Source organism: Oryctolagus cuniculus, chromosome 3 (assembly GCF_051225735.1).
Source record: "Oryctolagus cuniculus isolate XC-2025 breed Fujian yellow rabbit chromosome 3, ASM5122573v1, whole genome shotgun sequence".
NCBI lineage: Eukaryota > Metazoa > Chordata > Mammalia > Lagomorpha > Leporidae > Oryctolagus > Oryctolagus cuniculus.
Window position 1 is genome coordinate 166,165,023 of NC_142869.1, and position 27,645 is coordinate 166,192,667.

At 43.6% G+C, this 27,645-nt stretch overlaps 2 protein-coding genes across 12 annotated transcripts in view; one reads left to right on the forward strand and one right to left on the reverse strand.

Annotated features, from left to right (window-relative positions):
* The window catches only part of TMEM209 (transmembrane protein 209), a 40,099-nt gene extending 26,097 nt beyond the window's left edge, over positions 1–14,002 (reverse strand). For 6 of the 9 annotated variants that reach the window (XR_011387449.2, XR_016231036.1, XM_008258197.5 and 3 more), the window contains exons 1-6: positions 13,862–14,002; positions 13,021–13,157; positions 12,844–12,902; positions 12,239–12,370; positions 11,590–11,828; positions 2,115–2,316 (exon numbers count right to left, since the gene is read on the reverse strand). Coding sequence is in view for 6 of the 9 variants with exons in the window: in XM_008258197.5 (XP_008256419.1) it covers positions 2,115–2,316; positions 11,590–11,828; positions 12,239–12,370; positions 12,844–12,902; positions 13,021–13,157; positions 13,862–13,864 (772 nt within the window). In the remaining 3 variants the exon portion in view is untranslated. The remainder of the gene's footprint in view (positions 1–2,114; positions 2,317–11,589; positions 11,829–12,238; positions 12,371–12,843; positions 12,903–13,020; positions 13,158–13,861) is intronic. The other 3 variants (XR_016231038.1, XM_089328584.1, XM_089328585.1) reach the window with 2 other exon arrangements.
* Positions 13,992–27,342, forward strand: SSMEM1 (serine rich single-pass membrane protein 1). 3 transcript variants are annotated; one of them, XM_089328586.1, is made up of 3 exons: positions 13,992–14,132; positions 24,173–24,227; positions 26,498–27,342. In XM_089328586.1, exons 2-3 carry the CDS (start codon positions 24,173–24,175, stop codon positions 26,992–26,994), a joined length of 552 nt encoding a protein of 183 aa, XP_089184712.1. In that variant the 5' UTR covers positions 13,992–14,132; the 3' UTR covers positions 26,995–27,342. The 3 variants fall into 3 exon arrangements, with proteins under 3 accessions (XP_089184712.1, XP_089184713.1, XP_002712137.3); XM_089328587.1 differs by having other exon boundaries at positions 14,019–14,158; positions 26,498–27,119; XM_002712091.6 differs by lacking the exon at positions 13,992–14,132 and adding an exon at positions 18,084–18,266 and having other exon boundaries at positions 26,498–27,119.
* Positions 27,343–27,645: the final 303 nt, after the last annotated feature.

Here is a 27,645-nt window from a genome sequence, read left to right on the forward strand (position 1 = left end):
GACAGTGAGAGAGAGAGAGAGAGAAAGGTCTTCCATTTGTCGTTGGTTCACCCTCCAATGGCCACCGCGGCCGGCGCCCTGTGGCCTGCGCACCACGCTGATCCGAAGCCAGGAACCAGGTGCTTCTCCTGGTCTCCCAAGGGGTGCAGGGCCCAAGGACTTGGGCCATCCTCCACTGCACTCCCTGGCCACAGCAGAGAGCTGGCCTGGAAGAGGGGCAACCGGGACAGAATCTGGAGCCCCGTCCGGGACTAGAACCCGGTGTGCCGGCGCCGCAAGGTGGAGGATTAGCCTAGTGAGCCGTGGCGCCGGCCTAATCACTTAATAAAACCTAAGGGCATTGACAAGTTCAAAGTATAGCACTAGACATAGATGTACCAGGCCATCCTAACCAAAAGGAAATTAGCATAGCTGTGAAAATGTCAGACGAAATAAGGAAAATGCAAGAGATAAAGGGCATGATTTACCAGAATGAAGTAAACAATTCTGAGCTTACATACATTGATTATAATCTCATATATGTGTAGCAAATGTGAGAGAATCATGAATAACACGGAATGGGAGACAGTCATGGGAGCTCCAGATGCACTGTCTTAATAACTGGTAGGTCAAACAGATACAGAGAACGACTGAGGAGCACCCTCAAGAATCCTGCTCAATAAACATGCAGTCCCCAATTTAGGGGTACACATTCTTGCCAATACATTTTGGGTAAAAACTGTTAAAAAAAAAAAAAAAAACCTGAACATATACACAGCCTGAAAGCAAGTGTCAAAAAAACAAAAGAGGGCTGACGCTGTGGTGCCCGAGTTCCAGCTGCTCCTCTTCCGACCCAGCTCTCTGCTGCGGCCTGGGAAGGCAGCGGAAGATGGCCTGAGTCCTTGGGCCCCCGCACCCGAGTGGGAGACCCTGGGAAGGCTCCTGGCTCCTGGCTCCGGACTGGCTTAGCTCTGGCCATTCAACCACCTGGGGAGTGAACCAGCGGATCGAGGACCTTCTGTCTCTCCCTTTCTCTGTGACTCTGCCTCTCAGATACATAAATATTTAAAAAGCAAAGCAAAACAAAACAAAAAACCCTCCAAATTTCCAAGTACAGATCAGAATCTCTAATCAGTGTAATTTGGGGAGAAAAAAAGCTATCTAGCCTCTTCAGGCTTGGAAATTAAAACCAACACCAATTAACACTTCCAAACAACAATACTTTCAAGTAACTCTTACAGGTCAAAGCAATAAAAAATGAAGTCAGAAAATATCTGGAAATCACAAAGATGTGTAGAGAGTATACACACTGCTCTTCGTATTATGCTCTAAATAATTTTCAGCACACTTAAAATATTTCAAAAAAGAAATACATGTTTGAAAACCAACAAGAGAACACTGATCTGTCTCTGACATTTGTGGGGCACTGCATCCCTGGGGAGGTTTCAAGGACACAGAGCCGTGGTCCAGCTAGTGGCTTCCTCCCTCCGGCCACGCTTTAGCACCTACTGTGCTTCCCGTCAAAGCTCCTGAGGGCGAAAATCATTATTCAGCTCAATAACCTAACTTGGTTTCAAATAACTGACTTGGTAACAACCAAATTCACCCCAAACAGATTACGATTTGTTAACATTTTTCCTGAAGGTAAACTACAGGTTTTAAGTAAATGCTAAAGGGCAAACGAAAGTGCTCTGAAGACAGCGGCACCTCTAGAGCAGACATGCTTTCTCATCCCGCCTCTCTACACTGCCTTCCCAAGGACAACCTGAAAAGAGGCAATTACCATCGGAATACACTTCGCAAGGTACTGCTTCCCAAACATTATTTTATAGATTCAACTTCAAACAGAAACTGTAACTTACATTATATGTAAAGGCTTTCAATCTTATTGTAGATGAACGGTTCACGATTTCTCAGTTCAGCTACATTTTACTTCTTAAATTGGGTGAATTCTAACTGCGTAAAATTGTATTACAGATAAAGAGGAACAGAATGTGTTTCTCTTCTAAGCTACACAGATGTATTAGTAAAGGAGACATAAAAACTTACATTCAGGTATCAAAGCAATAGTACACTGAGGACTATGTAATGTGACAGAGAATGAGTATATTAAATATAAACAAAAATACGTGTACCCAGCTTAACTCTATGCTGTTTCTCTTCTTCGCTTCTAAGGAAAGTGTCCAAAGTCCGCAGGTCTGTCATGTAGTCCTCCTTGTCAGCGGGCGAGTTATAGACGGTGGGTGAAGAACGGTAGCGAGACCTCAGCCCGCTGCTCTCCACTGGCCCAACAGTGGTAGGGTACGGGGAAGAAGGAGAGGGGCTGAAACTCGCCAACTGTACAAAATAAAAAAACCCTTGCTTTATTTTTAATTGACGATAATAAATGCTGGAGAGGTTGTGGTACAGAATCTCTGTCATTGCTGGTGGGATGCAAAATGGGACAGCCACTTCAGAAGCCAGTCGGGCAGCCTCTCCCACAGCGAGACATGCTCTTACCATAAGGACTTAGCAGTCAACGGAGCTGGAAGCTGAGGTCTGCACAAAAACCCACAAGTGCATGCTTATAACAGCTTCATTCATAGCTGCCGGAAGTCGAGAGCAACCAAGATGTCCTTCAGTAGGTGAATGGGTAAATAAATGCTACGTTTTATTTTGTTGTTAACATTTTATTTATTTTTAAATCTTTAAAATATACATAGCTATGCCACTATATTTTTGTTTTTATAAAACTGAAACAATACTGGTTGACTTTATATCTTCTTTCTTTTTTAAGTTAACTAAGCTTTTTCTACTAAAATCCTTTATAAATATTTTCATACTGGCTGTATGTTTCAAAAATGCAAACATATCATAATTTATTTTTACATTTTCTTCTTCTGGACATTCTGATTGTAATTTTTGGCTATTGTAAATAATGTCATGATAAACACAGCTGCACTTAAATCTTTGCTTGAATTTCTGATGATAGATTCCTAAAACTGAAATTATGTGGTCAAACCATATAAATATTTTTAAATACCTATTCCTATCCCTTAAATGAAATGTTACATGAAGTTATACTCCTAGAAAACGCGGATAGGAGCACTTAATTTGGTATACATTCACCAACATTACAACTTTAAAATATTTATGTGTTATACAAGAATTTTTGAAAGCACATTTAATTTGCATTTCCTTTAATTTATGAAGTATTTAAAAAAAAAACAACTGCTGATTTTTAAAAAAGGATTTATTTATTTGAAAGGCAGAGTGAGGGAGAGGGAGGGAAAGACCAGAAAGACCTTTCATTCACTGGTTCATTCCTCTAATGGCCATAAGGGCCAGGCCAAAGGCAGGAGCCAGGAACTCCCTCATGGTCCCCACCTGGGCCATCTTCTGCTGCCTTCCCAGGTACATTAGCAGGGAGCTGGATCTGAAAAGGAACGCTGGGACTCAAACCAGTGTCCAATATGGAACCCCAGCTTCTCATGTGGCAGTTTAACCCACTGCATCTCAATGCCAACCCTTAATCTTTTAATTTTTTAAAAGATTTTATTTATTTACTTGAGAGGTAGAGTTACAGACAATGAGAGGGAGAGACAGAAAGGTCTTCCACCCACTGGTTTACTCCCCCAGGTTGGCTGCAACGGCTGGAGCTGCACCAACCTGAAGCCAGGATGCAGTATCTTCTTCCAGTCTCCTACGTGTGTGCAGGGGATCCCGTATGGGATGCTGGCGCTGCAGGCAGATGATTAACCCACTGCACCACAGCACTGGCTTAACTATTTTTTTTTATTATTTAATATTTTAATATTATTATTATTTTAATTATTTATTTTATTTAATATTTTAATTATTAACATCTAAGTTTTACTCAAGATTTTCTTGGCTCTTTTCATCAGTATTAACTTTTTTTTTTTTTTTTTTTGGACAGGCAGAGTGGACAGTGAGAGAGAGAGACAGAGAGAAAGGTCTTCCTTTGCCGTTGGTTCACCCTTCAATGGCCGCCGCGGCCGGCGCGCTGTGGCCGGCGCACTGCGCTGATCCGATGGCAGGAGCCAGGAGCCAGGTGCTTTTCCTGGTCTCCCACGGGGTGCAGCGCCCAAACTTGGGCCATCCTCCACTGCACTCCCTGGCCACAGCAGAGGGCTGGCCTGGAAGAGGGGCAACCGGGACAGAATCCGGCGCCCCGACCGGGACTAGAACCCAGTGTGCTGGCACCGCTAGGCGGAGGATTAGCCTAGTGAGCCGCAGCGCCGGCCTTCATCAGCATTAACTTTAAAGAAATCAATGAGTAATACTTTATAAACCTACCAAAAACCTGGCTGGTTAGGATTGAAGAAATTGTGTGAGCCTTAGACATTAATGTGGGAAGAAAAGCTTAGCTTTTTTTAAAAAAATATTTATTCGTTTGAAAGGCAGAGTCAGAGTGCGAGGAAAAAAAGAGAGACAGAAAGAGAATTTCCATCTGCGGGTTCACTCCCAAATGGCCTCAATAGCCAGGGCTGGGCCAGGACAAAACTAGGAGCCTGGAACTCCATCCAGGTCTCCACGTGGGTGCAGGGGCCCAAGCACTTGGGCCATCTTCTGCTGCTTTCCCAGGTGCATTAGGCAGGGAGCTGGATCAGAAGTGGAGCAGCCAGGACTTGAACTGGTACAAATATGGGATGCCAGCATTTGTGTCACAACATGGACCTCAGGAAGAAAATCTCTGTAACAGTATCTTTATCCAAGTAAATGTTTTTTCTTCGTAGAAATTTCTTGCTAATATTTATATATTTTTTTCATATACTACCTATTTCTAAAGCTTAATTTTGGAGCCTTGTGTTTTTTAATCAATTATGAAAGGACTTTTGAAATCCTCATTAGATCTAAATGAATACTACTAATATATGACTATAAGCTATTGATTCAGAGTGTCTCTCTTGTATGAGTCACATAAGCAAAGCTTTTACTATTAAAATGGGTTAAAGAAATAGCATTTTATAAATTTAGCTTTTAATGAACTTTTGAATAAATATATTATTGTAGCACTGGGATAAACATTACTTGGTCATCAATTAACATTTAAAAGTAACTTTGGGGGCCAGCGCTATGGTGTAGTGGATTAGCCCACTGCCTGAAGTGCCAGCATCCCATATGGATGCCGGTTCGAGACCAGGCTGCTCTACTTCCAATCCAGCTCTCTGCTATGGCCTGGGAAAGCAGAAGATGATGGCTCAAGTCCTTGAGCTCCTGTACCCGCGTGCGAGGCCTGGAAGAGGCTCCTGGCTCCTGGCTTCGGACTGGCTCAGCTCCAGTTGTTGCGGCCATTTGGAGAGTGAACCAGTGGATGGAAGACCTCTCTCTCCGCCTCTCAAATAAAAAAGAAATAAATCTTTTTTTTTAAAGTTACTTTGGGGGTGGCTGTTACAGCACAGTGGGATAAACTGACCACTAAAACCCCTACATCTGGTGCCAGCACTGTGGCATAGGTTAAGCCTGTGCTTGCAGTGCTGGTATCCCATAAGGGCGCTGGTTGAGAGTCCGGCTGCTCCACTTCCGATCCAGCTCCTTGCTAATGCTCCTGGGAGAGAAGCGGAAGATGGCCAAGTGCTTGTTCCCCTTTACCCAAGCGGGAGACCTAGAAGAGGCTCCTGGCTGCTGGCTTCGGTGTGGTCTAGTCCCAGTTGCTGCAGCCATTTGGAGAGTAAACTCTGCCTTTCAAATGGATATTTAACGAAAAATAAAAGTTATCTGGGGGGTGGCAGACATTCGGTGAAGCAGTTAAGATACTACTCATACTACTCGGGATGCCTGCATTCGTTATCAGGGTGCCCGAGTCTGAGTACTCGTTCCAATTCAAGCTCCTTGCTAACGTGCACAATGTGAGGCAGCATGCAATGGGTCATGTAGTTGTGTTTCCGGCACTTGGGAGATCTTGAGATCCAGGCTCTGGCTTCGGCCTAGTCCTGCCCTGACTGTTGTGGGTATCTGAGTGAATCAGTGGACGGACAGTATTTCTCCCTAGTTCTCTGCACTTCCAGAAAAAAAAAGGCAGTAAGATTTACTTATGAAGTAAGTAAATGTCATATTGGAAAAAATTAGTGATAAAAATTTCTGTGAATTCAAACGATTATTTAACTTACAACTTTCCTAAGACTGTCTTTAAAGAATGTTTACTCATTTGAAATGCAGACACACACACACACAGAGCAAAATGACCAACATCCTATCTACTAGCCTGCTCCCCAGAAGCTCGTAAAGGCTGGCACTGTCCTAGGCCAAAGCCAGGAGCCAGGAACTCAATGCAGGTCCCCCCCATGGATGAGTGCCAAGAACTCAAGTTTCTGAGACATCACTTTGTGTCCAAGGTCTGCATTAGCATGAAGCTGGAGTGTACATGGAGAGGGGTATTGAATCCAGGCAGATGTGGGCATCTTAATCACGAGGTCCATTATCTGTCCCTTTTGTGTTTTCTTAAGTTTTTTTTTTTTTTTTTTTTTTTTTTAATTTTTTGACAGGTAGTTATAGACAGTGAGAGAGAGAGACAGAGAGGAAGGTCTTCCTTCCGTTGGTTCACTCCCCAAATGGCTGCTACGGCTGGCGCTGGCTGATCTGAAGCCAGGAGCCAGGTGCTTCCTCCTGGTCTCCTATGCAGGTGCAGGGACCCAAACACTTGGGCCATCCTCCACTGCCTTCCTGGGCCACAGCAGAGAGCTGGACTGGAAGAGGAGTAACCGAGACTAGAACTCAGCGCCCATATGGGATGCCGGTGCTGCAGGTGGAGGATTAACCAAGTGAGCCATGGTGCCAGCCCCAGCTTTTTTTTATTAAGATTTATTTTATTTATTTGAAAGACAGAGTTAGAGAGAGAGAGGTAGACCCAGAGAGAGGTCTTCCATTTTGCTGTTCACTCCCCAAATGAATGCAACAGCCCGAGCTGAGCTGATCCAGAACCAGGAGCCAGGAGCTTCCTCCGTGTCTCCCACATGGGTGCAGGGGCCAAAGCACTTGGCCCATCTTCTACTGCTTTCCCAGGCCATAGCAGAGAGTTGGAATGGAAAAGGAGCAACCGGGATTTGAACCGGTGCTCATATGGGATGCCAGCACTGCAGGCTGGGGCTTTAACCTGCTGCATCACATCACTGGCCCCCCTTTTTTAAAAAAAGATTTATTTATTTATCTGGAAGTCAGAGTAACAGAGAGGCAGAGGCAGAGAGGTCTTTCATCTGCTGGTCCACTCCCCAAATGGCTGCAATGGCTGAAGGTGGGCCAATCTAAAGCCAGGACCAAGGAGCTTCTCCCGAGTCTCACGTGGGTGCATGAGCCCAAGGACTTGGGGCATCTTCCATTGTTTTCCCAGGCACATAAGCAGGGAGCTGGATCAGAAGTGGAGCAGCTAGGGCTTGAACCGGCGCTGATATGAGATGCGGGCACTGCAGGCAGTGGCTTCACTTGCTACGCCATAGTGCTGGCCCCTCTTGAGCTTTTATTACTCCAAAAAGTGAACTGAGAAGTGGTAGAACCATCTTTACCATTTTTGGTCATAATTTATAACATTACTATGGATTTATCTACCAACACTATGCTAATCGTGCTAGTTTATCCTCTCATAACAGATAAATACTATTGTATTTATTTTCTGAGTTTAGGCAACTGGCAGAAACAAGATTTCCACCCAATTTTTTAACTCTAGAATTTATTTAATTAGCATGTTGTTTATTAGATCATAATTAGCTGTTCATGCATTAGCAAATTGCTAGCTATGATATGTAATAGATATGTAACAGATATGCTGGAGTTCGTTATGCTAGTCTCTTCACTTCTGTGGGTAAAAAAAATTTCCAAAATAAAGTTTATAAAGTAACTTCCTTGAAAATTTCAGAGAACTCAATGGCAAAACCTCAGGGCCCTAAAGGTCTTCTGTAGATTATTTGATGGTATTTGATAAATAATCCTTAAATTTTCTTTCTTGATTTACTTAGACTTCATAGCTCTTAATTTTGGAATTTTTTCCAGAAAAAAATATTCATTTCATTACTTTGGCTCAATAAACATGTATGCAGCACTGCATTCCATACAGAGTGGTAAGGAAATAAACATCGTAATTCTGTGCTGAAGGGGGTTACAGTCTAGTAGGAAAAGACATCTAAGCCATGTAATGAACTGGAGGCTTGTGTCCCCCTAAAACTGGACTTGCTGAAGCCTTAACTCCCAGTGTGGCTGTATTTGACATAACCAAGTAATGAAGTTAAGTGAAGCCTCGGTCCAGAGGATTAGTGTAGTTCTAAGATACCCCACACAAAGGTCACGTGTGGACACAGTGGCTGGCTGTAAGCCAAGAGAGCCCTCACCACAAAATAAACAGGCTTTGATCTTAGATTTCCCTAACCTTCAGAACTTGAGAGAGAAAATAAAATTTCAGTTGTTTCAGTCATCCAGCCTGTGGTATTCTGTTATGCGAGTACAAGCAGATTAATATAATTATTTTAAAAGATCATGCTAAAATGGGAGGACAAAATGGCACACTGCCTACACAACACAATATGGTGTTTCCCTACAAAGTTAAACAGAGGCTGGCACTGAGGCCCAGCAGGTTGTGCTACCACTTGCCACGCCTGCATCCTGTATCGGAGTGCCAGTCTGAGTCCCCACTCCTCTGCTTCCAATCCGGCTTCCTCTAATGCATCCCGGGAGGCAGCAGTTGATGCCTCAAATGCCTGGGGTCTCAGCGCTCTTGTGGACGATCCAGATGGATTTCTGGACTCCTGGCTTCAGCCTGGCCCAGCTCTGGCTATTGTCGGCATTTTGGAAGCGGACAGTGTGGAAGAACTCTCTGTCCCTCTTTCAGGTAGATGAAAATGAACATTTTCCTTGTAGATTATTTTGAAATTTTATTTTATAATTGATCTTATGATATGTTTAAAAAAATACAAATATTTCCAATAATGAGTTTTCCAGATTTTTTTTCTTGTAGCCTAGACAGTGTTCACTTATTTTCTAATCCAGTAAACTTTTATTGGATATTTCTACAGGTTAGGATGCTGCCCTAATAGGCTTGAAAAGTATTGAATTTTCAATGTCTAGAAAAATTACTCTCAGAAACCAACAAGCAAATATATCTTAATTCTCATGTACAAAGTAGCTAAAAATAATTGGGGATTCTGAGATAACTTTACCTCTTATCAGAGATTTCAATATATATAAGGAGAAAGAAATACAAAAGCTGTATCCATAAACTAAAAAGAAAAAATTGAAAGAGGAATGTGGAACAATAACAGTAGAAAGATGTACTTTTCTTGCCTCTAATATTCACTGGTGATTGTTCAAACATCTTTGTAAACCAGGTATAGATTTTAAAGTCAGATTGGAGAAAAACATATGGAAAAAAAATTTTTTTTTTAAATTCTTTCACTATAACTAATTTTATCTTACTTGGAACCCTAGTCCTGCTCAGCAGGACAAAAGGTAGGCCAATTCAATAATTATTTCCAGCTAAGTTCAAAATCTTTTAATTGCATTCCTGTTTTAAGAAACATTTTCAGGCTTCGTCCCCAGCCTTTCTCTGGGTTTTTCAGTGATGACGTCTATTCAGCCAAGGGGGAAAAACACATCTGCATATTTTCTAGATGCCTCTGCTGGCACCCTGGGATTTGGTCTTTCAGCACAGACAGCGGCTGAAAAGGACTCTACCGTCTGGCATGAGTGTTTCCCATAGATGCCTCTCACTTCCTGTGTGGCTTCCCAATATCCACTGTCCTACCGAGATTTCCCCTATGCTAGGGATTGATCAAACATGGCTGATTGGGGCCGGCACCGTGGCTCACTTGGTTAATCCTCCACCTGAGACACTGGCATCCCATATGGGCGCCGGGTTCTAGTCCCGGTTGGTCCTCTTCCAGGCCAGCTCTCTGCTGTGGCCCAGGAGGGCAGTGGAGGATGGCCCAGGTGCTTGGGCCCTGACCCACATGGGAGACCAGGAAGAAGCTCCTGGCTTCAGATCGGCTAGCGCCATCCGTGGTAGCCATCTGGGGAGTGAACCAACGGAAGGAAGACCTTTCTCTCTGTCTCTCTCTCCCTCTCTGTCTGTAACTCTGTCAAAAAAAAAAATGCAAACAAAAAACAAAAAACAAAAACAAAAACAAAAACAAAAAAACATGGCTGATAGCCTGAGAAAATAAAAATCTTTTTTTTTAAATAATCGTGTGATGAAATGAGCACTCTTATCTCTGTGACAATGTAGATTGGTACAATTCTTTTGGATAGCCACCCCAAACTTTCCAAGAGCTTTTGCAAACAGAGCTATTCAGTGCAATTAAGAATAGTTTTTGTAAAATGAAAACAATTTGAATATTTATCAATAAACTATGGTGTGCCCACTAGAGGAGTGTTAAATAACCATTAAACAGATTATTTGCTAGCAATAGGACTATGAGAAATTTTCCTTCTATTTTATTTGTCTGATTTTCTGTAATGATCATAGTTCTTGTAGGAACAACTTATTTTACATTTTATTTTATTTATTTGAAAGAGAGACAGAGAGGTCTCCCCTTCACTGGCTCACTCCCCAAATGTCCACAACAGCTGGGATGGGGCCAGGCCAAAGCCTAGAGCTGCGAACTCATTCCAAGGTTCCATGTGGGCAGCAGGGACCCATGTCATTTTGTTAGCACCTGCTGCCTCCCATGACTACAATGAGCAGGAAGCTAGAATCGGGAGCAGAACCAGGACTCAAAACCAGGTGCTCCAATAGGGAATGCAGGTGTCACAAGCGGCATTGTAACTGCTAAGCCAAATGTCTACCCCCAAAATGGTTTTTTAAAGTCATATTTATGTATAGGTCATGAATTATCATCATATACCCACTTTTTGATGATACCTAGTTTGCAAACAATTTTCTAAATTCTATTACCTGCCCACACTAATACTGGGTTATCAACAGTATGGAGTTTTATTACCCAGAAATACTACACAAAAGGCTAAGGGCAGTGCATTGGTTTCTCCAGATGTTCCTCTTGCAACCAGCAGCTGTAAAACTTTGGCCAACACAACAGTGAGGGCGTCTGAAACACCCCGCCTTCACACTTAGGATTCAGGGAAGAGTCACAATCTCAGTCTGACAACTTTGTTCCTGATAAGCCTAAACCTCAGGGCAAAAGCCCACATTAGTGTGGGAGCGGGAATGCGGGTTCTGTTCATCACACGGAAATGGAGATGCTGCACACTCAGTCACACCACACACAGTCTCAGTCTTCAGCTAGGATTCTCCAGCATGATAAAGAGCGTAACATTTAGAAGGACATATGGAGGCTTTACACAGAGAAGTAGAGAAAGGGAAAACAAAAGGGAGGAAACCGACCTAAAAAATTATCCTAGTTTCAACTTGTTTTGTAAAGACTATGAAAAATCCTAGATGGTGAACCTCATACCTCCTCACCTTTGCAAATGCCTTTTCTCTTTAAGATGATGTGTAAAAAATTCTAACTAGGTGTCAAGAAACCTGGGTTCTATTCTTGGCTCTTAAATGAGTGATTTGGGCAAGTCAATTACCCACTGGTCTTCACTTTCCTGACTTTTTAAAGATGATTTTCAATGTACCCCCCAATTTTAAACTAATGTGCGTGGCCAAGAGAAAAGAGTCATTACCTTGCTGTAACCGCTGACAGGCGAGTAGGTCACTCCGGGGCTGTAAGAGCCACTGCCACCAGAGGACAGACCTTGCAGTTGAGGGCTGTATCCGGTCATACAGCTGGTGAACTTGGGGCTCGTGCTGGGTGACCGAGATGGGCTATAACTCAATACACTCTGACCCTGAATTGAAGGAGAAGACGGAGAAGGAGGGATTGGTGTTGCTGTCAGATCATGTGGAGGAGTAGTCTGTACAACTAGAAGGGGGGAAAAAAACATACATATGTGTGTGTAAGCATGAAATCAGGTTAAAGAAACTAACGCTTCAGTAAAACAGAAAGTAACATAAAATACTATTTCCAAAGGACACACATTAGTTGTTTGCCATTTCCATTGAGTTCAAAATAAGAAACTGATTTAGTGCACCAAGTTAGTCATTTAATTTTAATTAACAAAGGAACAAACTTCAGTGAGGTTGCTGAATGCTGGGTCCATTCAATTTGCACAAATAGAAATGATAATTTATTATAGACCTGCTTAATGCAGTCGAACCAGATGGCCTTAGAAGTCCCTTCTAGCTCTGAGTCTATGAAAAGGGAAAATTAAATTGAGAAAGATTTACTGCCAACCTTTGCCCTCACCTTGGCAAGGGATATGAAATACTTACCAGCTGTTTTCAGCCCTAAAAGTGTTTGCTGTCCAGGACTAACAACCAGACTTGTTGGTGCCACAGTATATTTGAAATATCTCCAAAAATCAAATAAGGCATTAAGGCTGAAGAGAGATGCGAGGGCAAGTTCTGGAAGAGAATGACAATTAATTTTTTAAAGAGGGGGACACTTATTGGGGGGAAAAAAGCCTCCCATACGTTAGGAAATTCACAACAAAATTGAAAACTATTCTCTGACTCCTCATGATGGCTGCCACTCATGAATGTCTATTACATGCAGGACTTCACACACAAGGACTACGAAAGAGTAGGCAGAGAAGAGCAAAGAATGGAGAGAATGAGGAAGGCATCAGTGGAGTAGACACGCTGGCTGGCTTGAGGGTGAAAACAGAGATGTCGAGAGCTGAAATTTCAGGTGACTGAAAACATACAAATCTCACCTCTGACAAATCTCACTGCTTTTCTTTATGGCACTCATTTACCCCGATTTGCACTGTTTATTAATTTGGAGGTTTCCTCCACCAGAAGCTTCCTTCCAAAGGGGTTTTACCCTGTTGCTTTTCACTGGAAGTAAATCTAAATTACAGCGAAAAATCACTTACCAATATACCAAAGGGGCCAGTATGTCACATTATAATATGAACTAATCAATTTTCCAGTCCTGAAAAAATTAGGAAGAATTTTCAATAACTTAAAAAAAAAAGGGTGGGGGAGACTAAAAATCAAAACAATGAGCCACCGGCTCCTCAGTTTCCACCTGGTGGGGCCGATTAACTTACATTTCAGTATATATCATCCCGGCCACAGACACATTCAGCAGTCCCCAGGCTAAAACCACCTTCCTAGCTTCCGCTTCTTTCCTCATCTTGATGGTTCTGTCAATGAGAGAAGCGCTGGGGTTCGGATCCCCCTGCATCTACTCAGAAACAAAAGACAGAGGACATGAACCAGAAGCACTAAGAAGCCACCCTGCTGTGTCCTTCCTAAAGCGGCACGCTCGCTCGTTTCATCTTTAAAATCTTAAGCACAGGAAAAGGGAACTTTTCATAGGAAAAGCGAACTCCAAGCCTTCCCTGTACCGCGGTACAGGGAGCTGGCTACTGATTGCAGAGGTCAATTTAGGGCCGCCCGTGAGTACCGTGTCCCAGTTCCTAATCGAAGGGCTGGTGATTGCGTGTGCTAGCACTCTGCACTCCGTGGCACGCGGGGCAGCCCCGCGTGGGGTCGCCGGATACCCGGGTGGGAAGGGAGCACGGGGGCCGGCGGGGAACGCGCGTCTTCCGCTCGGGCCCACGCTGGGACCTGTGTGTGTCTTTTGCTTTGTTAGACTCATCCCTCGCAGACACGCGGGGCACTCCTAACAGGGATCGTGGCCCGGACGGGAGAGCTGTACCCTTCCCGCCACCATTTCTCCCCAAGCCGGAGAGCTTCCCGCCTTGGCTCCCTCGGCACCAAGTTTAGCAGCTTCTATTGCTTCTTTCTTCCTCTCCACTCTGAGTGACAGAAGGCCTGGCCACCTCCTCCCACGGCTGAACCCCGAGTAGTTTAGCTGGCGTGGGACTCCCACAGCCCGCGCGGATGCTACATCCAGGAAGCACGAAAACCACCCCAAAAACGCACCATGCTCTTCGGCCGGAAGCCGCTGGCTCGCGCCTCTCTCTATTGCACATGCGCGAAACCCGGCTCGAAGGCGGAGGAGGCCGGTTGGCGGAACTACAGTTACCGGAAACACGGGGCCGTCTCTTCTCGCGAGAACGAAGGGAGGCGGAGCGCGCGCGAGGCGCCCTAGCTGCGTTACCAGGGAAACAGCGCTCCGGTTTGGGGCTCTGCTCTGCTGCCGGGACGGATGTGAGGAGTAAAACCGAGACCAGATTCTGAACGCGCGCGAATAGTAATGACTCTAACAAGACGGATTTTGTACATATTAATATAATTTTCCTTTCCTTAGGGCCTTTAGCGACCCACATTTTTAAGCAGACTTTTGTAATTGTAGGATACGGAGGGCGTGCTATTGTGTACGTACGCAGTCAGCGGTGACAAAGCATTCTTTTCCCTGCATTAAAATAGGTCTATTTCAGGTATTCTGACCGGGTGTACACCCTACATATCCGTGTGGAAGGGCTGTAGCATTCACAGGAAAAATTCGTTTCATCGAAGTGGCTAGTGCATTTCGGGTTAAGACACTTTAATTTCTCCGCATATTGTTTGGAAGAACTTTGAGTCCTGAGGAGAAGGTTGGGGTTCATCGGAGACTGGAGTTGGGTTTTCTTTAAGAAACAAGATGCCTACTGTGAGCCCCGGAGCCGGGTGCGGATGTGGGAAGGAAGAGATCCTGGTTCCGGCCCCGGGGACGGGGCCGTGTCAGGCCAGCAGGTGCAGGTGCAAGAGCAGGGCGTGTGAGGCGCCCAGAGTGCACCCGAGGAGGCAGGTCCAGCCCAGCCCCAGCTCTGGGGGGCTTCTTGGAGGTGGTGACATGGGCTGAGGCTGATGCCACAGCTGGACACTCACGGCCTCTGGGGACTCTGTGTGTGGAAAAATGGGCCCCGTAATAAAAAATCAAGCTGTCTCAGAATAAGCTAATGAATAATTACGTCATGTATGCCCAATGACCAAAAAATTCCCGAAATAATCCTATTAGAAGCAAATGAACTTTCCTTATGGCGTTGCTCACAGATTAATGAAAATCTAAAGATATGCTAGCCTCTTTATCTCACTTTTAAAATATTTTATTTTTTTATTATTTTTTTAAAAGATTTATTTATTTGAAAGGCAGAGTTAGAGAGAGGCAGAGAGAGAGAGAGAGGTCTTCCATCCGCTGCTTCACTCCCCAAATGGCTGCAACGGCTGAGTCTGAGCTAGTCTGAAGCCAGGAGCCAGGAGCCAGGAGGTTCTTCTTGGTCTCTCACGTGGGTGCAGGGGCCCAAGTGCTTGGGGCATTTTCCACTGTTTTCCCAGGCCATAGCAGAGAGCTGGATTGGAAGTGGAGCAGCCAGGACTTGAACTGGTGCCCACAGGGGATGCGGGCACTGCAGGTGGTGGCTTTACCTGCTGCACCATAGCACCAGCCCAAAGATTTTATCATTTTTAGATTGCCTTAGCAGCAATGTTGTTTTGCTCTAGTTTTTGATTAGAATTGTACTAACTTGAAAAATGTTTAACATTGATGTCATTTTAAGAAAAGTATTCATTGCAACATTTGGGAGAGATATTGGCATATAACTGCAGTTATGGGTACATTTTAGCATTTTATCCAATTACAGGTTATAACCATTGTGTTATATGTACTGGATATATAATTGAACAGTTTTTAATAATTCTTTAAGACATTCTAGTAACTTAATCTTTCTGTCCTGTTGAGGGTAACTGGAGTTTGTATCATTTTATGGTATCAGCGAGTTAAAACAGACATCTTGGGAGAAATTTGGCAGTGTGACATCAAAGGAGAGTATTAGAACAGGGTGTAACTGAGCGCTAGAAGTTGGATTCCAATGGATATAGTCTTTTCCAGCAGTTAGTACTCTTTTCTAAATCCGTATAGCTGCTTATCACAATTCTGAGACCTGTGAACTGACATGGAGAAATTGTAAAAATGAGACTGCTGAAAGAATGTGAAATAAGAGCATAATTGAGGGGCATTTAAGTGATTCACAGCCTCCCTCTTATCATCTATTTAAGCTGAAGAGGCGGACTGATCTCTCCTTCCTGGTACTTCCCAAGTAGTTAAGAATAAATAAGTTCCAAAGGAATCTGCAGCCAGGCTCTTGCTACCAACTCTGCGTGGCTGGCTGAGTCGCTTGCCGTGCCCTTAGCTGTGCTCTCTGCTACCTTATTAACTCACCGCAGGCTCTGGAGGGGTTTTGCTTCAGATTTGGTGAATTTCTCCTCCGGATGCATGCCATATATTCTCAATAGAGTGTATTCCCAGCAATCAGTAAATGGACACACATCCTCTTCCACTTCCCCCCACAAAAAAAAAGGGAAAAAAGAAAAATCCTCAAAGTAAAAGGGTCAGGTCAATGTACAGTCAAAATTATACCAGTGGCCCACCTCTCCCATGGCTGATTCTTCCCTGAAAAGAAATTGTATACATTTACTATAATCCTTTGCAAGTACATCTGTACTTTCTCCTCGTACTGTAAACAAGACATTTTTGTGCATTTATTTGAGGCTTAAAAAAGAGCACTACTGACCAAATTTGGTAGACAGTTGGCATTATATATTAGGGCTGCCGCAAGGAAGTTATCACAGGGTGGTGTAAACAGCAGAAATTTATTTTTTCAAGTTTGGAGGTTGGAAATTCAAGATGAAGGTGTCAGCAGAACCGGTTTCTCTCGAGGCTTGTCTCCTCGCGCACTGGCTTCCTGCTCTTGGGTCCTTACCTGGCCTTTTCCATTCTGTGCTCAGAAACTCTGGTGTCTCTCCCCCTTCTTTTTATATTTTTAAGATGCAATATTATTAGGCAGAGTGACAGAGAATGAGAGATATCTTCCATCTGCCAGTTCACTCCCCAAATGTCTACAATGGGCAGGGCAATAGGCCAGGCCAAAGCCAGGAGCCAAGAACTCCATCCTGGTCTCCCACATGGGTGGCAGGGGCTCAAGTACTTGGGCCATTTTCTGCTGCATTCCCAGGTGCTTTAGCAGGGAGCTGGATTGGAAGTAGAGCAGTCAGGACTCAAACTAGCTCTCGTATGGCATGCTAGGGTTGCAAGCAACAGCATATCCACTCTACCACAACCCTGGCCTCTCTTCTTCTTTAAAGGACGCCACAATTCCACCCTTATAACTTTATTTAACTTTAGTTATCTTTTTAAAAGATGCTATCTCCAAATAAAAGCAAATTGGGGGTGAGGTTATCAACATACGAATTTTGGGGATTATAGCTCTGTCCATAATACATTAGAATTGAAGACTGAAAAAAATGAGAGATAACTAACGCACTTAAAGACTTTGAAAATGTATTTATTTGTTTTGAAAGGTAGAGAGATCAGCTGGTTTACTTCTCAAATGGCTTCTACAGCTGAGACTGTGACAGGAGCCAGGAATTCAATCCAGGTCTCCACCTGGGTAGCAAGGACCAACTATGTGAGCCATGCCTGCTGCCACCCAGGGTGCTCATTGGTAGGAAGCTGGAATCAGGGAGCGGAGCCAGGCACTCTGACATGAGTCATGGGCATCTTAAGTGGCTTCTTAACTGCTGTATACAAGTCCTTACACCACATACTTAAGATAAAGATTAAAAAAAAAAAAACACCACCTACAGTCTGCTCTCTGTATCTGTAGATTCAACCAACCACAGATCAAAACTCATTTAGAAAAAATTGTGTCTGTACTGAACGTGTGCACTTTTTTCCTTGTCATTATTCTCCAAATAATACAATATAAAAATATGTACATAGCACTTAGATTGTTTTAGGTATCATAAGTCATCCAGAGATTTAACGGATGTGGGAGGATGTGGATAGGCTGTATGCCAGTACAACTGCCATTTTATTGACAACGCCAGAGCATCTGTGGATTTTGGTGTCTGCAGAGATCCTGGAGCCATTCCCCTCAGACACCGAGGCACGATGTATATAGTTTTTATAGGAAAAAAAAAAGAGTATAATAGATCACACCCTATTGAGATACAGAGGAAATCACCGTAAACCTCCATAGAAGTAATTGGGATCAATCTCCCAAAGCCTTAGAAGTTCAAGAAGTGTTTGTCAGTTCCTGTAGTGGTTGCTTAAGTAGATGTCACAATAGGTCGCCAAGGAAGTAGTTGTGTGGCATGGAATGAGCCAGTTCCCAGTCATCTTCATCCCCTTGAGCATGTTTTATTTGCTAAGCAAGGAGCCATCATGGGAGACCTCTTTTCCTTATTTTGGGAGGTAGATCCTCCCCCCATACCTTTAAGTCTTACCATTCCAAACCAGGATGCTGAGTGCCGGAAGGATGACTCTTGTGGGACGATAGGGAGCTTCCTGCTTTGGTATTTTGTCGTTATCTTGGTCCTGATGCTCTGCTCTCGGGCTTCTATCTGGGTAGGATATCCTTTTTCTTTTTAAATAGTATCTTTACCAGATGATTTTTCATAAATTGACTTTACTTTGATGAAACTACTTTTTTAAAAATCTGTGGTTTTTAGTTTGAAAAATAATGTAGGCTCATTCTAGAGATTCCAAGAATATAGAAAAGGAAGAAGCGGAAAATTTAAAACTACTGTAATCCTATTTCCCAGAGATAATCGCTGTTACCATTTTGGAGTATGTATTTTTAGGGTTGTTTGTTTTGTTTTGTTGTATTGGTTCTTTTTCTCTATCCCAGTATCTCTCCATCTCTCTTTGCTCTTACAGGGTTGGCATTGTATTGTGTATATTTGCATATCCTGCTTTAAAAAGATTTTTTTTTCTATTTGAGAGGTAGAATCACGGAGACAGATAGAGAGAATGTCATGTAGAGATACATACATATGGAGAGAGACCTGTTCATGTCCCAGATGCTCATGATGGCCAGGAGCCATCTCAGTCCAGGCCTCCCTGGCATGGTGTCAGGGGCCCTGTGACTTGGGCCATCACTGCTCCCTCCCAAGGTCTGCATTAGCAGGAGGCTGGAATCCTAGCTGGGTATTGAACAGGCTATGTTGTGGTGGGATGTGGGTATCTTAACTAGCAAATTTTTAAAAAAAAATATTATTTATTTGAAAAGCACAGTCACAGAGAGAGAGGGGAAGAGATGGATCTTCCATCCACTGGTTCACTTTCAAAATGCCTGCAGCAGTCAGGGCTGGACCAGGCACAAATCAGGAAGACTCATAAGCAGGAAGCTGGTTTGGAAGCCCAAAGTAGCAGGTGTTCTAATATGGGATGTGGGCGTCCCAAGCAGTGGCTTAACCTGCCCACCCCTCCAGCAGGCTACTAGCCTAAAACCCACCCTATATCTAGCTCTTTAAAAACTTAATAATGTATTGTAAATACTTTCCCAAATTACTTGCACTCACCATTACTTTTAATGATTGCATAATTTTCTGCCTATGGTTGTGCTATAAAAATCTGCAGTGTTAAGTAGGTTGTTTGCAGTTTGTCCATATCCATAAGCTGTATACTGTAAACTTCCCTACTGGTTTATGACTCCCAAATTCCTTTTGTAGTCATGTAATTATTTCTTTCTTTATTTATTTGAAAGGCAGAGTGACAGGGGGTGGGGGTGAGGGAGAGAGAGAGAGAGAGATTGATTTTGCATCCCCAAATGGCTGCAATAGCTGGGTCTCTGGGAGGCTGAAGCTAGGATCCAGGCACTCTGTCCTGGTTTCCTATGTGGAACCATCTTCCACTGCTTTCCCAGGTGTATTAGCAGGAAGCTGAATCAGAAGCTGAGCAGCTGGGACTCAAACCGGTGCTTCAATATGGGATGCTGTTGTCACAAGTGACACAACCCACTGTGCCACAATGCTGGCCCACATAGTAGTGTAATTCTAACCCAAGATACAAAGTTGTTATATTGATAGGAGATGTGTAAATAAAGCAGTGTACTTTTCACCTAGGGTAAGACGAAGAATTAAAGTCACTTCTTCTTACTACCTAATAGCAAAAGAAAAAGCATCCCCTTAGGAGGAAAACAGCCCACTTTAACAGGACTGTGATGCCTCAACATATTATGAATAACCAAGTTTTTAAGAACTGCTGATGTGGAATCCTTGCTGGCCTTCCCAGGCTGATGGTTAATCAAACCACCATCATTTAGCATTACAGCCTGAGCTCTGCACTGGCAACAGCCAGCTAGACTGAGTGCTCTCTCAGCTCTGTGTAGGGAAAAGAAAGTTGGTTATGTGCGTGCCAGCTGGATTCCATTATAATAATCAAAGACTCTTCCCACCACCTCCCAGCCAAGAAGTTTCATCTAAAGTCTAAATGCTTCTTAAAGTAAATACTTTGCCAAAAAGAAGATTTAGAATAATGATCGCTCAGATGTGTCTTAGACTCCCTAGTTAAGTATATTGAATTTGTCTGGCTGGCAAGAAAAGCTACTTTAGAAAATTAACAAAGAATTGAAATTGATCATGGCAGTTTCATCACTAAGATGGCTGAAGAGGTCTGAGCTGTTCCTCTGCCCCTTTCCTTGCATCAGCTCTTTGGAGTCACAGAAGCCTGAGCTTCTAGGACCTCAAGCAGGCCTGTGGTCCAAGTCAAGTAGGGCCTCCTTCCCCACTCTCCTCCTATTACGGATAAAGCGCAAGGAAATTAAGTGCCGTGTCTAGTGTCACACAAGTGGTCAGTGACAGAGGGGGAGCAGCCATGGATTTCCTGCTGCGGTATTTGTTTGCTTCAGAGCATAGTTTGTAGTGTCGAATTAAACCTTTTCAGGACTGATTAAAACCTTAATTATCTTCGAGGTTTCGTCTTTTGCTTTGCAGCCGTGTGGCAGCTCCAATCGGCTAGACCGCTTCTTCTGAAGGGTCCCAGATTTGAAATCTGAGAACCATATGAGAGCTAGTAAGGAGGTTGGGATTTTCCCTTCACTTTGAACTTCTTCATTTTCTCTGCTGAACTATGAGCCTATTTGCAAACCTCGAGGTAATGGGAAAAGCATGATGGAAATGTGGTGATTACCTCCAGTATGAAGCACTCCGATCTCTGGATTTGCCACTTTTTTTCGATGCAGTTAAACTCTTGATTTCAGAGACCATTAATACTATAATTCGCTGATGTATTTGTTTAGTGTGTATTCAAATCGCTAGTGCTGGTGTTCTCTGGACTGTACTAGGCCAAACTCCCGATTCTGCCTGTAGAGACTGAGCTTGAAAGGAGTTGGTAGGCAGCTTGATGAGCTCACAGAATCGTTGAGTGGCAGAGAGACAGCTCAGCCCAGATTTTCTCCCCTGCCCCTCAGGGATCTGCTGCCACGCTCGCTCGCTCAGTCACATGCGAAGACAGCTCGTAGAGTGCTTTCTGTCACTAAGCATAGTTCATGTGATTCCACTTAACTTCATGTAATTCTTTCTTTTTATTTTGTGCTTATGTGTTGATTTGACATCGAATGTGGAATCTTTCTTTGGAAGTGATATAAATCTAGTGAGTGTTTTAAACACCTTCCTCTCTCGTTATAAATGTATAAATTATAGAAAATGTGGAAATGTTATAGATAAAATACAAATTATTCAGATTGTATAGAAATAACCAATTGCTATTAACTTTTAGTCTTATAAACTTCTAATCTTTTAATTATCTTTTGTATATATAGTATATTTAAAATGCTTAAGGCTCTCCCCAAAGCATTTTTTTTAAAAAGAGATACATTAAAAGAGAACTCTGTTCTCAAGGTTTCCAGAGAATAGTTTGTGTAACACAAAAAGCAAAGAGGTAGGTCACTGGAAATACTTGCCTGCCATTAATAGAGATCAGATATTACAGAAGGAATAGGACAAGGATCTTACATTGTAGTTATAAATACCCAAGTATGGCACTGTTGAAATCAAAGAATGTCTGATTTTCTACATAAATTCATTTTTTTCTAACTGTAGACAGTTTTTAAAAATCAAAGGAAAAAATCTGTTTCACCACTTAAACTTTAAAAAGTTTAAATTTTATTTTCTTCAAAAGAGATAGACAGAGGGACACAGAGATCTTTTATCTGCTGGTCACTCCCCAAAATGCCCACAACGGTTGAGCCTGGCCAGGCTGAAGCCAGGAGCCAGGAACTCAATGTAGGTCACCCACGTGGGTGGGAGGGACCCAAGCTGTTGAGTATCACCTGCTGCTTCCTAAGGTATGCATTGGCAGGAAGCTAAAGTCAGGCAGAGCTGAGACTTGAGTGTAGGCACTTCTGTATGGGATGTGGGCAATACAAATGGAGTCAAACCCATGCCCTAAGGGATAGAACTAGTTTCACTTGGAACTATTCAATGAAATTCATTTCTCTGGTTGCCATATTCACAGATAATAAGTATATTGTGGTTGCATTTTGGATAACACTTTCTGAAGGATTAAAGAGATATTGAATCCAGGTAAAGGACTTTGTGAATATAGATGTCTTGATCAGACATTGTAATTTAAAAAAAATCATTTATTTTTGCTTTATTTGAAAGGTAGAAAGAGAGAGAGAGAGAGAGAGAGAGAGAGAGAGAGATTTCTATCCACTGGTCCACTCCCCAAGTGCCCCAAGCAGCCAGGACTGGGACAGGTTGAAGCCAGGAGCCTCAAACTCAATCCAGGGCTCCTGTGTGTGTGACAGAGCCATTATCTCTTGCCTCCAAGGAAATGTATTGTTTGGAAGCTGGATTGGAACGCAGGGAACTGGGACTTGAACCAGGTCTTCTGATACAGGATATGGAAAATTCCAAGCAGCATCCTAACTGCTGCACCAAACACCAGTCCCTAGAATTTTTTTTTTTTTTTTGATAGGCAGAATTAGACAGTGAGAGAGAGAGACAGAGAGAAAGGTCTTCCTTTTCTGTTGGTTCACCCCCAAAATGGCCACGACTGCCGGTGTGCTGCGCCGATCCAAAACCAGGAGCCAGGCGCTTCCTCCTGGTCTCCCATGTGGGTGCAGGGCCCAAGGACGTGGGCCATCCTCCACTGCCTTTCCGGGCCTCAGCAGAGAGCTGGACTGGAAGAGGAGCAACCGGGACTAGAACCTGGGGTGCCAGCGCTGCAGGTGGAGGATTAGCCAAGTGAGCCGCGGCGCTGGCCCTAGACATCTTTTTAAAGAACTATCAGTAAAAATCAAGTCTCCTTTGAGAAACTAATTTAAGCTAATCTGAGTACTGTCAAATCTGTTTTTAAGTAATATTTTTCTGCAATGTAAATGGGCACAGGGAAACTTTATATCAGTATTATTGTCTCTCCTGTCTGCCATTTTGCATGATTCAAAGCATTTTGGCAGATTCTGTTATCAAAGCATGTTTTTTTTTTTTTTTTGTTTTTTGTAAAGGAAAGAGTTTATTGGGGGAAACACGGCAGACTGGAGGAAAGGGGCGAAGAGGAGAGTGTAAGAGAGAACGAGACAGAGGGAGAGAGAGAGAGGAAGAGAGAGAGCCACGTGTTCAGGAACAGTCAGTCTGTTTTTTTTTTTTTTTTTTTTTTTTTTTTTTTTTTTTAATTTATTTGTCAGGTAGAGTTATAGACAGTGAGAAAGAGAGAGACAGAGAGAAAGGTCTTCCTTCCGTTGGTTCACTCCCCAAATGGCCGCTACGGCTGGCGCTGGCTGATCCGAAGCCAGGAGCCAGGTGCTTCTTCCTGGTTTCCCATGTGGGTACAGGGGCCCAAGCACCTGGGCCATCCTCCACTGCCCTCCCAGGCCACAGCAGAGAGCTGGACTGGAAGAAGAGCAGCTGGGACTAGAACCCAGAGCCCATAGGGGATGTTGGCGCCACAGGTGGAGGATTAACCAAGTGAGCCATGGCACTGGCCTCAGGAACAGGTCTTTTTATAACTTTGCTGGGGGTGGGCAGGGAAGTAGGAGCAGCAAATCCCATTTAGGATGGGGGTGGGGCTGACACCGGTGATTGGGCCATGTGGCCATCTGGCTTCCAACAGTGACGGCAGGGGCTAGAACCTAGGATGGTGTCAGGGTATAGATCGCGCCATAGATAAGACTGCACCATTTTAATAACATTCCCCCCTTTTGTTTTTTATAAAGCAGGAGTTGTATGGGGTTACGTTAGTCCCAAAAGTCCAGGAGGGGTAGAGGGACGATGATCTGTCTTTAGAGGTACTTCCTGCTGACGTGGGGCGATGAGGCACTCTTCGCTGGCACGGGGCAAAACGCATGGTCTTCTTAATGGGCAGGGGAAGTGGAATCTGTAAGTGGGACCCAGTCAGTACTTGTTTAACTGCATTGGATGTTTAAACTTAGACTTTGTCAAGTCACTGGACAGTAGCATTTCTTAAGTAAATATTAGTGAAAAACAACGAACTGAGATCACTCTTACCAATTTATATTTCTGAAACAGATGTCTGAGTATAAAAAGGATGAAGACAGTGGGACAAGTGCTTCAGTAAGTAAAGGTGAGAGCCAGTGCGTGTTTGGTGTTAGCATTGACGAGAGAGCTGTGTGCTGAATGTAGAAAGCAAACAGTAGATGGGAGTGGCCAAGGGTGTTAGAAGGCCTCTCTGTACCAGCAGAGGCCCATTGGCTTCTTTCTAGTGCAGAAGGACAGCTTGGCTGCTTTGGCAGAGCCACAGAGCTATGGACGACTGGTACGTAGGGCTCAAGCTGTCTTTTTCCTCAGCATTCTCCCTTCATTTGTCTTGGCCTTTGCATACTTTCATTGTTAGTGCTGTCACAGGACGGTAAGCTGGATGTGACATCTTTTTCAGTGACCTCTATGCAGTAGTTCACTGGTAAATGTTTGACAACTGAATCTCCAAAAATGTGTGTGTATACATGTTTATTAGAAATTTTATTGATTTAAAGGGTATATATCACACAATTCACATATGATGAAATACATGGTACTCTTTCTGTTAAATTCCATACAGAGAATGGATTTACACAAAATACTCTTTGATTTTGCTGGATTCTAGCATCTTTAACCAAACCATGCCTATAATTAATGAACAAGTACAATTCTAGTACGAATGTTATTTTCCCTTTAAGTTAAGGAGTAAAATGAAAGTGAACTAGAAGATGTATGTTGGAACTTAACTTGGTTGTTAGTGATGCAAGTGACTTCTTTGGTGAAACAGATAATAGTTTTAGAATACTAGAAGAACATTTCATTTTTGGTCCTATTCCCAGTGGGATGGCAATAGTCATGACACTGAAATATAATCTATACTGGTAACAGGTTCTCCATCACTTTCTTAAGTGTAGACAATCAAGAAAACCAATAATCAAGCCCTGATCTTTAAAGTTGGTTGATTTTCTTGATATAAAAACTCTCCCATGGCTGGCGCCACGGCTCACTAGGCTAATCCTCCGCCTAGCGGCGCAGGCACACCGGGTTCTAGTCCCAGTCGGGGCGCCGGATTCTGTCCCGGTTGCCCCTCTTCCAGGCCAGCTCTCTGCTGTGGCCCGGGAGTGCAGTGGAGGATGGCCCAGGTGCTTGGGCCCTGCACCCCATGGGAGACCAGGAGAAGCACCTGGCTCCTGCCATCGGATCAGCGCGGTGCGCCGGCCGCAGCGCGCCGGCCCTGGCGGCCATTGGAGGGTGAACCAACGGCAAAAGGAAGACCTTTTTCTCTGTCTCTCTCTCCCACTGTCCACTCTGCCTGTCAAAAACAAAACAAAACAAAAAAAACCTCTCCCCAAAGCGATTTCAGGCTTGCCAACATGATCTCACTGAACATTAACTTGGGAAGAAATGCACAGTAGTACACTCTTACACATTATTCCTTCCCTTCCCTTCCCTTCCCGACAGGCAGAGTTAGACAGTGAGAGAGAGACAGAGAGAAAGGTCTTCCTTCCATTGTTTCACCCCACAAATGGCTGCTACGGCCGGCGTGTTGCACTGATCCGAAGCCAGGAGCCAGGTGCTTCCTCCTAGTCTCCCATGCAGGTGCAGGGCCCAAGGATTTGGGCCATTCTCCACTGCACTCCCGGGCCGCAGCAGAGAGCTGGACTGGAAGAGGAGCAATCAGGACAGAACTGGCACCCCAACCGGGACTAGAACCCCCGGGTGCTGGTGCCGCAGGCGGAGGATTAACCTAGGGAGCCACGGCGCCAGCCTCTTACACATTATTTCTAACATTCAGATACAACAGATATAAATAACTGCAAGAGCACACAGAATACTAAAATGTAGTAAGATAATTAGGAAGTAATGGATTTCAAATATTCAGTAATATTTTTTCGCAAATTGATTTAATTGTAAGTCTGCATAATTTAATTTTTAGTAATGGTCGTGTTTAATAATCTCATAAAATTCCTGAAAGTTTATCACCTCGTGTGAGCTGGTGCATCAACTCTAGCACACTGCCATACAAAGGAAAAGTTCTTCTTAGTTCCTGCTACCCAAATCACGGTCATATTTACGCTTGAATTTTTAAATCTTCAAGGTAAATCCGGAAAACTCTGGAGACCTTTTCCCTCCATCTTAGATTTGGGGTCCACACAACTGTAGTCATCTCTCTGACCCCCCTGGTCCGTTGGAGAGAATGTATCACACTGGAAGATCAGTCAGCTGCCAACACTTGCAAATGACCACAGGAAAGTGGTAGCTTAACAACTGGCCAGTAAGAGTGAGCCCACACATACCATAGCCTGCCTTAGGGGATGTGAAGCTATGGTAACCAATGATGTGCCTAACTTGTTGCTTTGTTCTGTTGATTGTTAGCAAGCAAAGATCCTTACTATAAGCGGCAAAACAAAGATGGTCCCTGGGACTCTTCAGAAACGATGAAGAAACCAAAGCAGAGCCAGTTCACCCCTGTAACTGACTCAGAAGTGGCTTTGATCAATGCCTATCTTGAACAAAAGCGAGCCAAGCTCCATTTTCAGTTCAACCAAGTGAATCAGAACCATCGTGATAGCGACACCAGTGAGTGCGACACTGAAGAGTCTAACTCGGGAGCCTCCTCATGGAAGGAGAGTGAAAGTGAACACCAGCCATCACCAGTCAGTGTTATGAGGAGAAAAATAGCACAGAGGCAAAGGAGTCTGGTTAGTTACCAAATTCGGGAGAGGCCCTGCCTCCACTGCAAGGCCATGAGGACCAATGAATGGCTGACACGCCATTTCCTACAAAACACTTCGATAGCAACCCCCATGAAGGGAGATACTCAAGAGGATACGTCTACCCCTGAAATTAACACAAAATTCAGTAAATTTTGAATTCTATCAGATCCTTATCTTACTGGAAGCCAAATGAAAGAGATGAATAAAACATGAAAAATCACCACAGTCATAGGTGGGGAGACTTGCAATAAAGTCTCTCTGCTAACAACAAAAGCATACTTGAAACCTAAGAGGTAAAATCTTAGACAATTCCTTGTTCCAAAAAAGGCCAACAAATTTGTTCATGGCACCATTGGAACATCAAAAATCTGCTTCCACTATGATATATTTTTATTTAAAAGAGCCCAAGAGAGATATTTATGCCTTGAGTATTGTATGTATTTTATTTATGTCTATGGTACAAATATGGAAGCTCCTTGAAAATACATTGATGTTGAGAAACTATTTACATTTATTCATGGTTTGATCATCTGGCTGAGTGCATGAATTAGGTGAAGTTGGTTGGAACAGAATTGGCCCCATTGTCTAGGTTTATATCCCGGGGTGACTCTACCATGTCCTACAAAAATCAGCTAGGGGCTAGTAGGCAAGAGGTGATTAAGAGCCTGGAATAAACTCTGATTCCTGGAGTAGTCCAGGGAGGTGAGGGAGTATGACCCAGAAGGGCAGTTGGGCTGGGGGCTGTCCATAGTTGTTGGCCAAAAGGTATAGCAAATGCTAAAAATTAGTCTGATAATTGCTAAAATG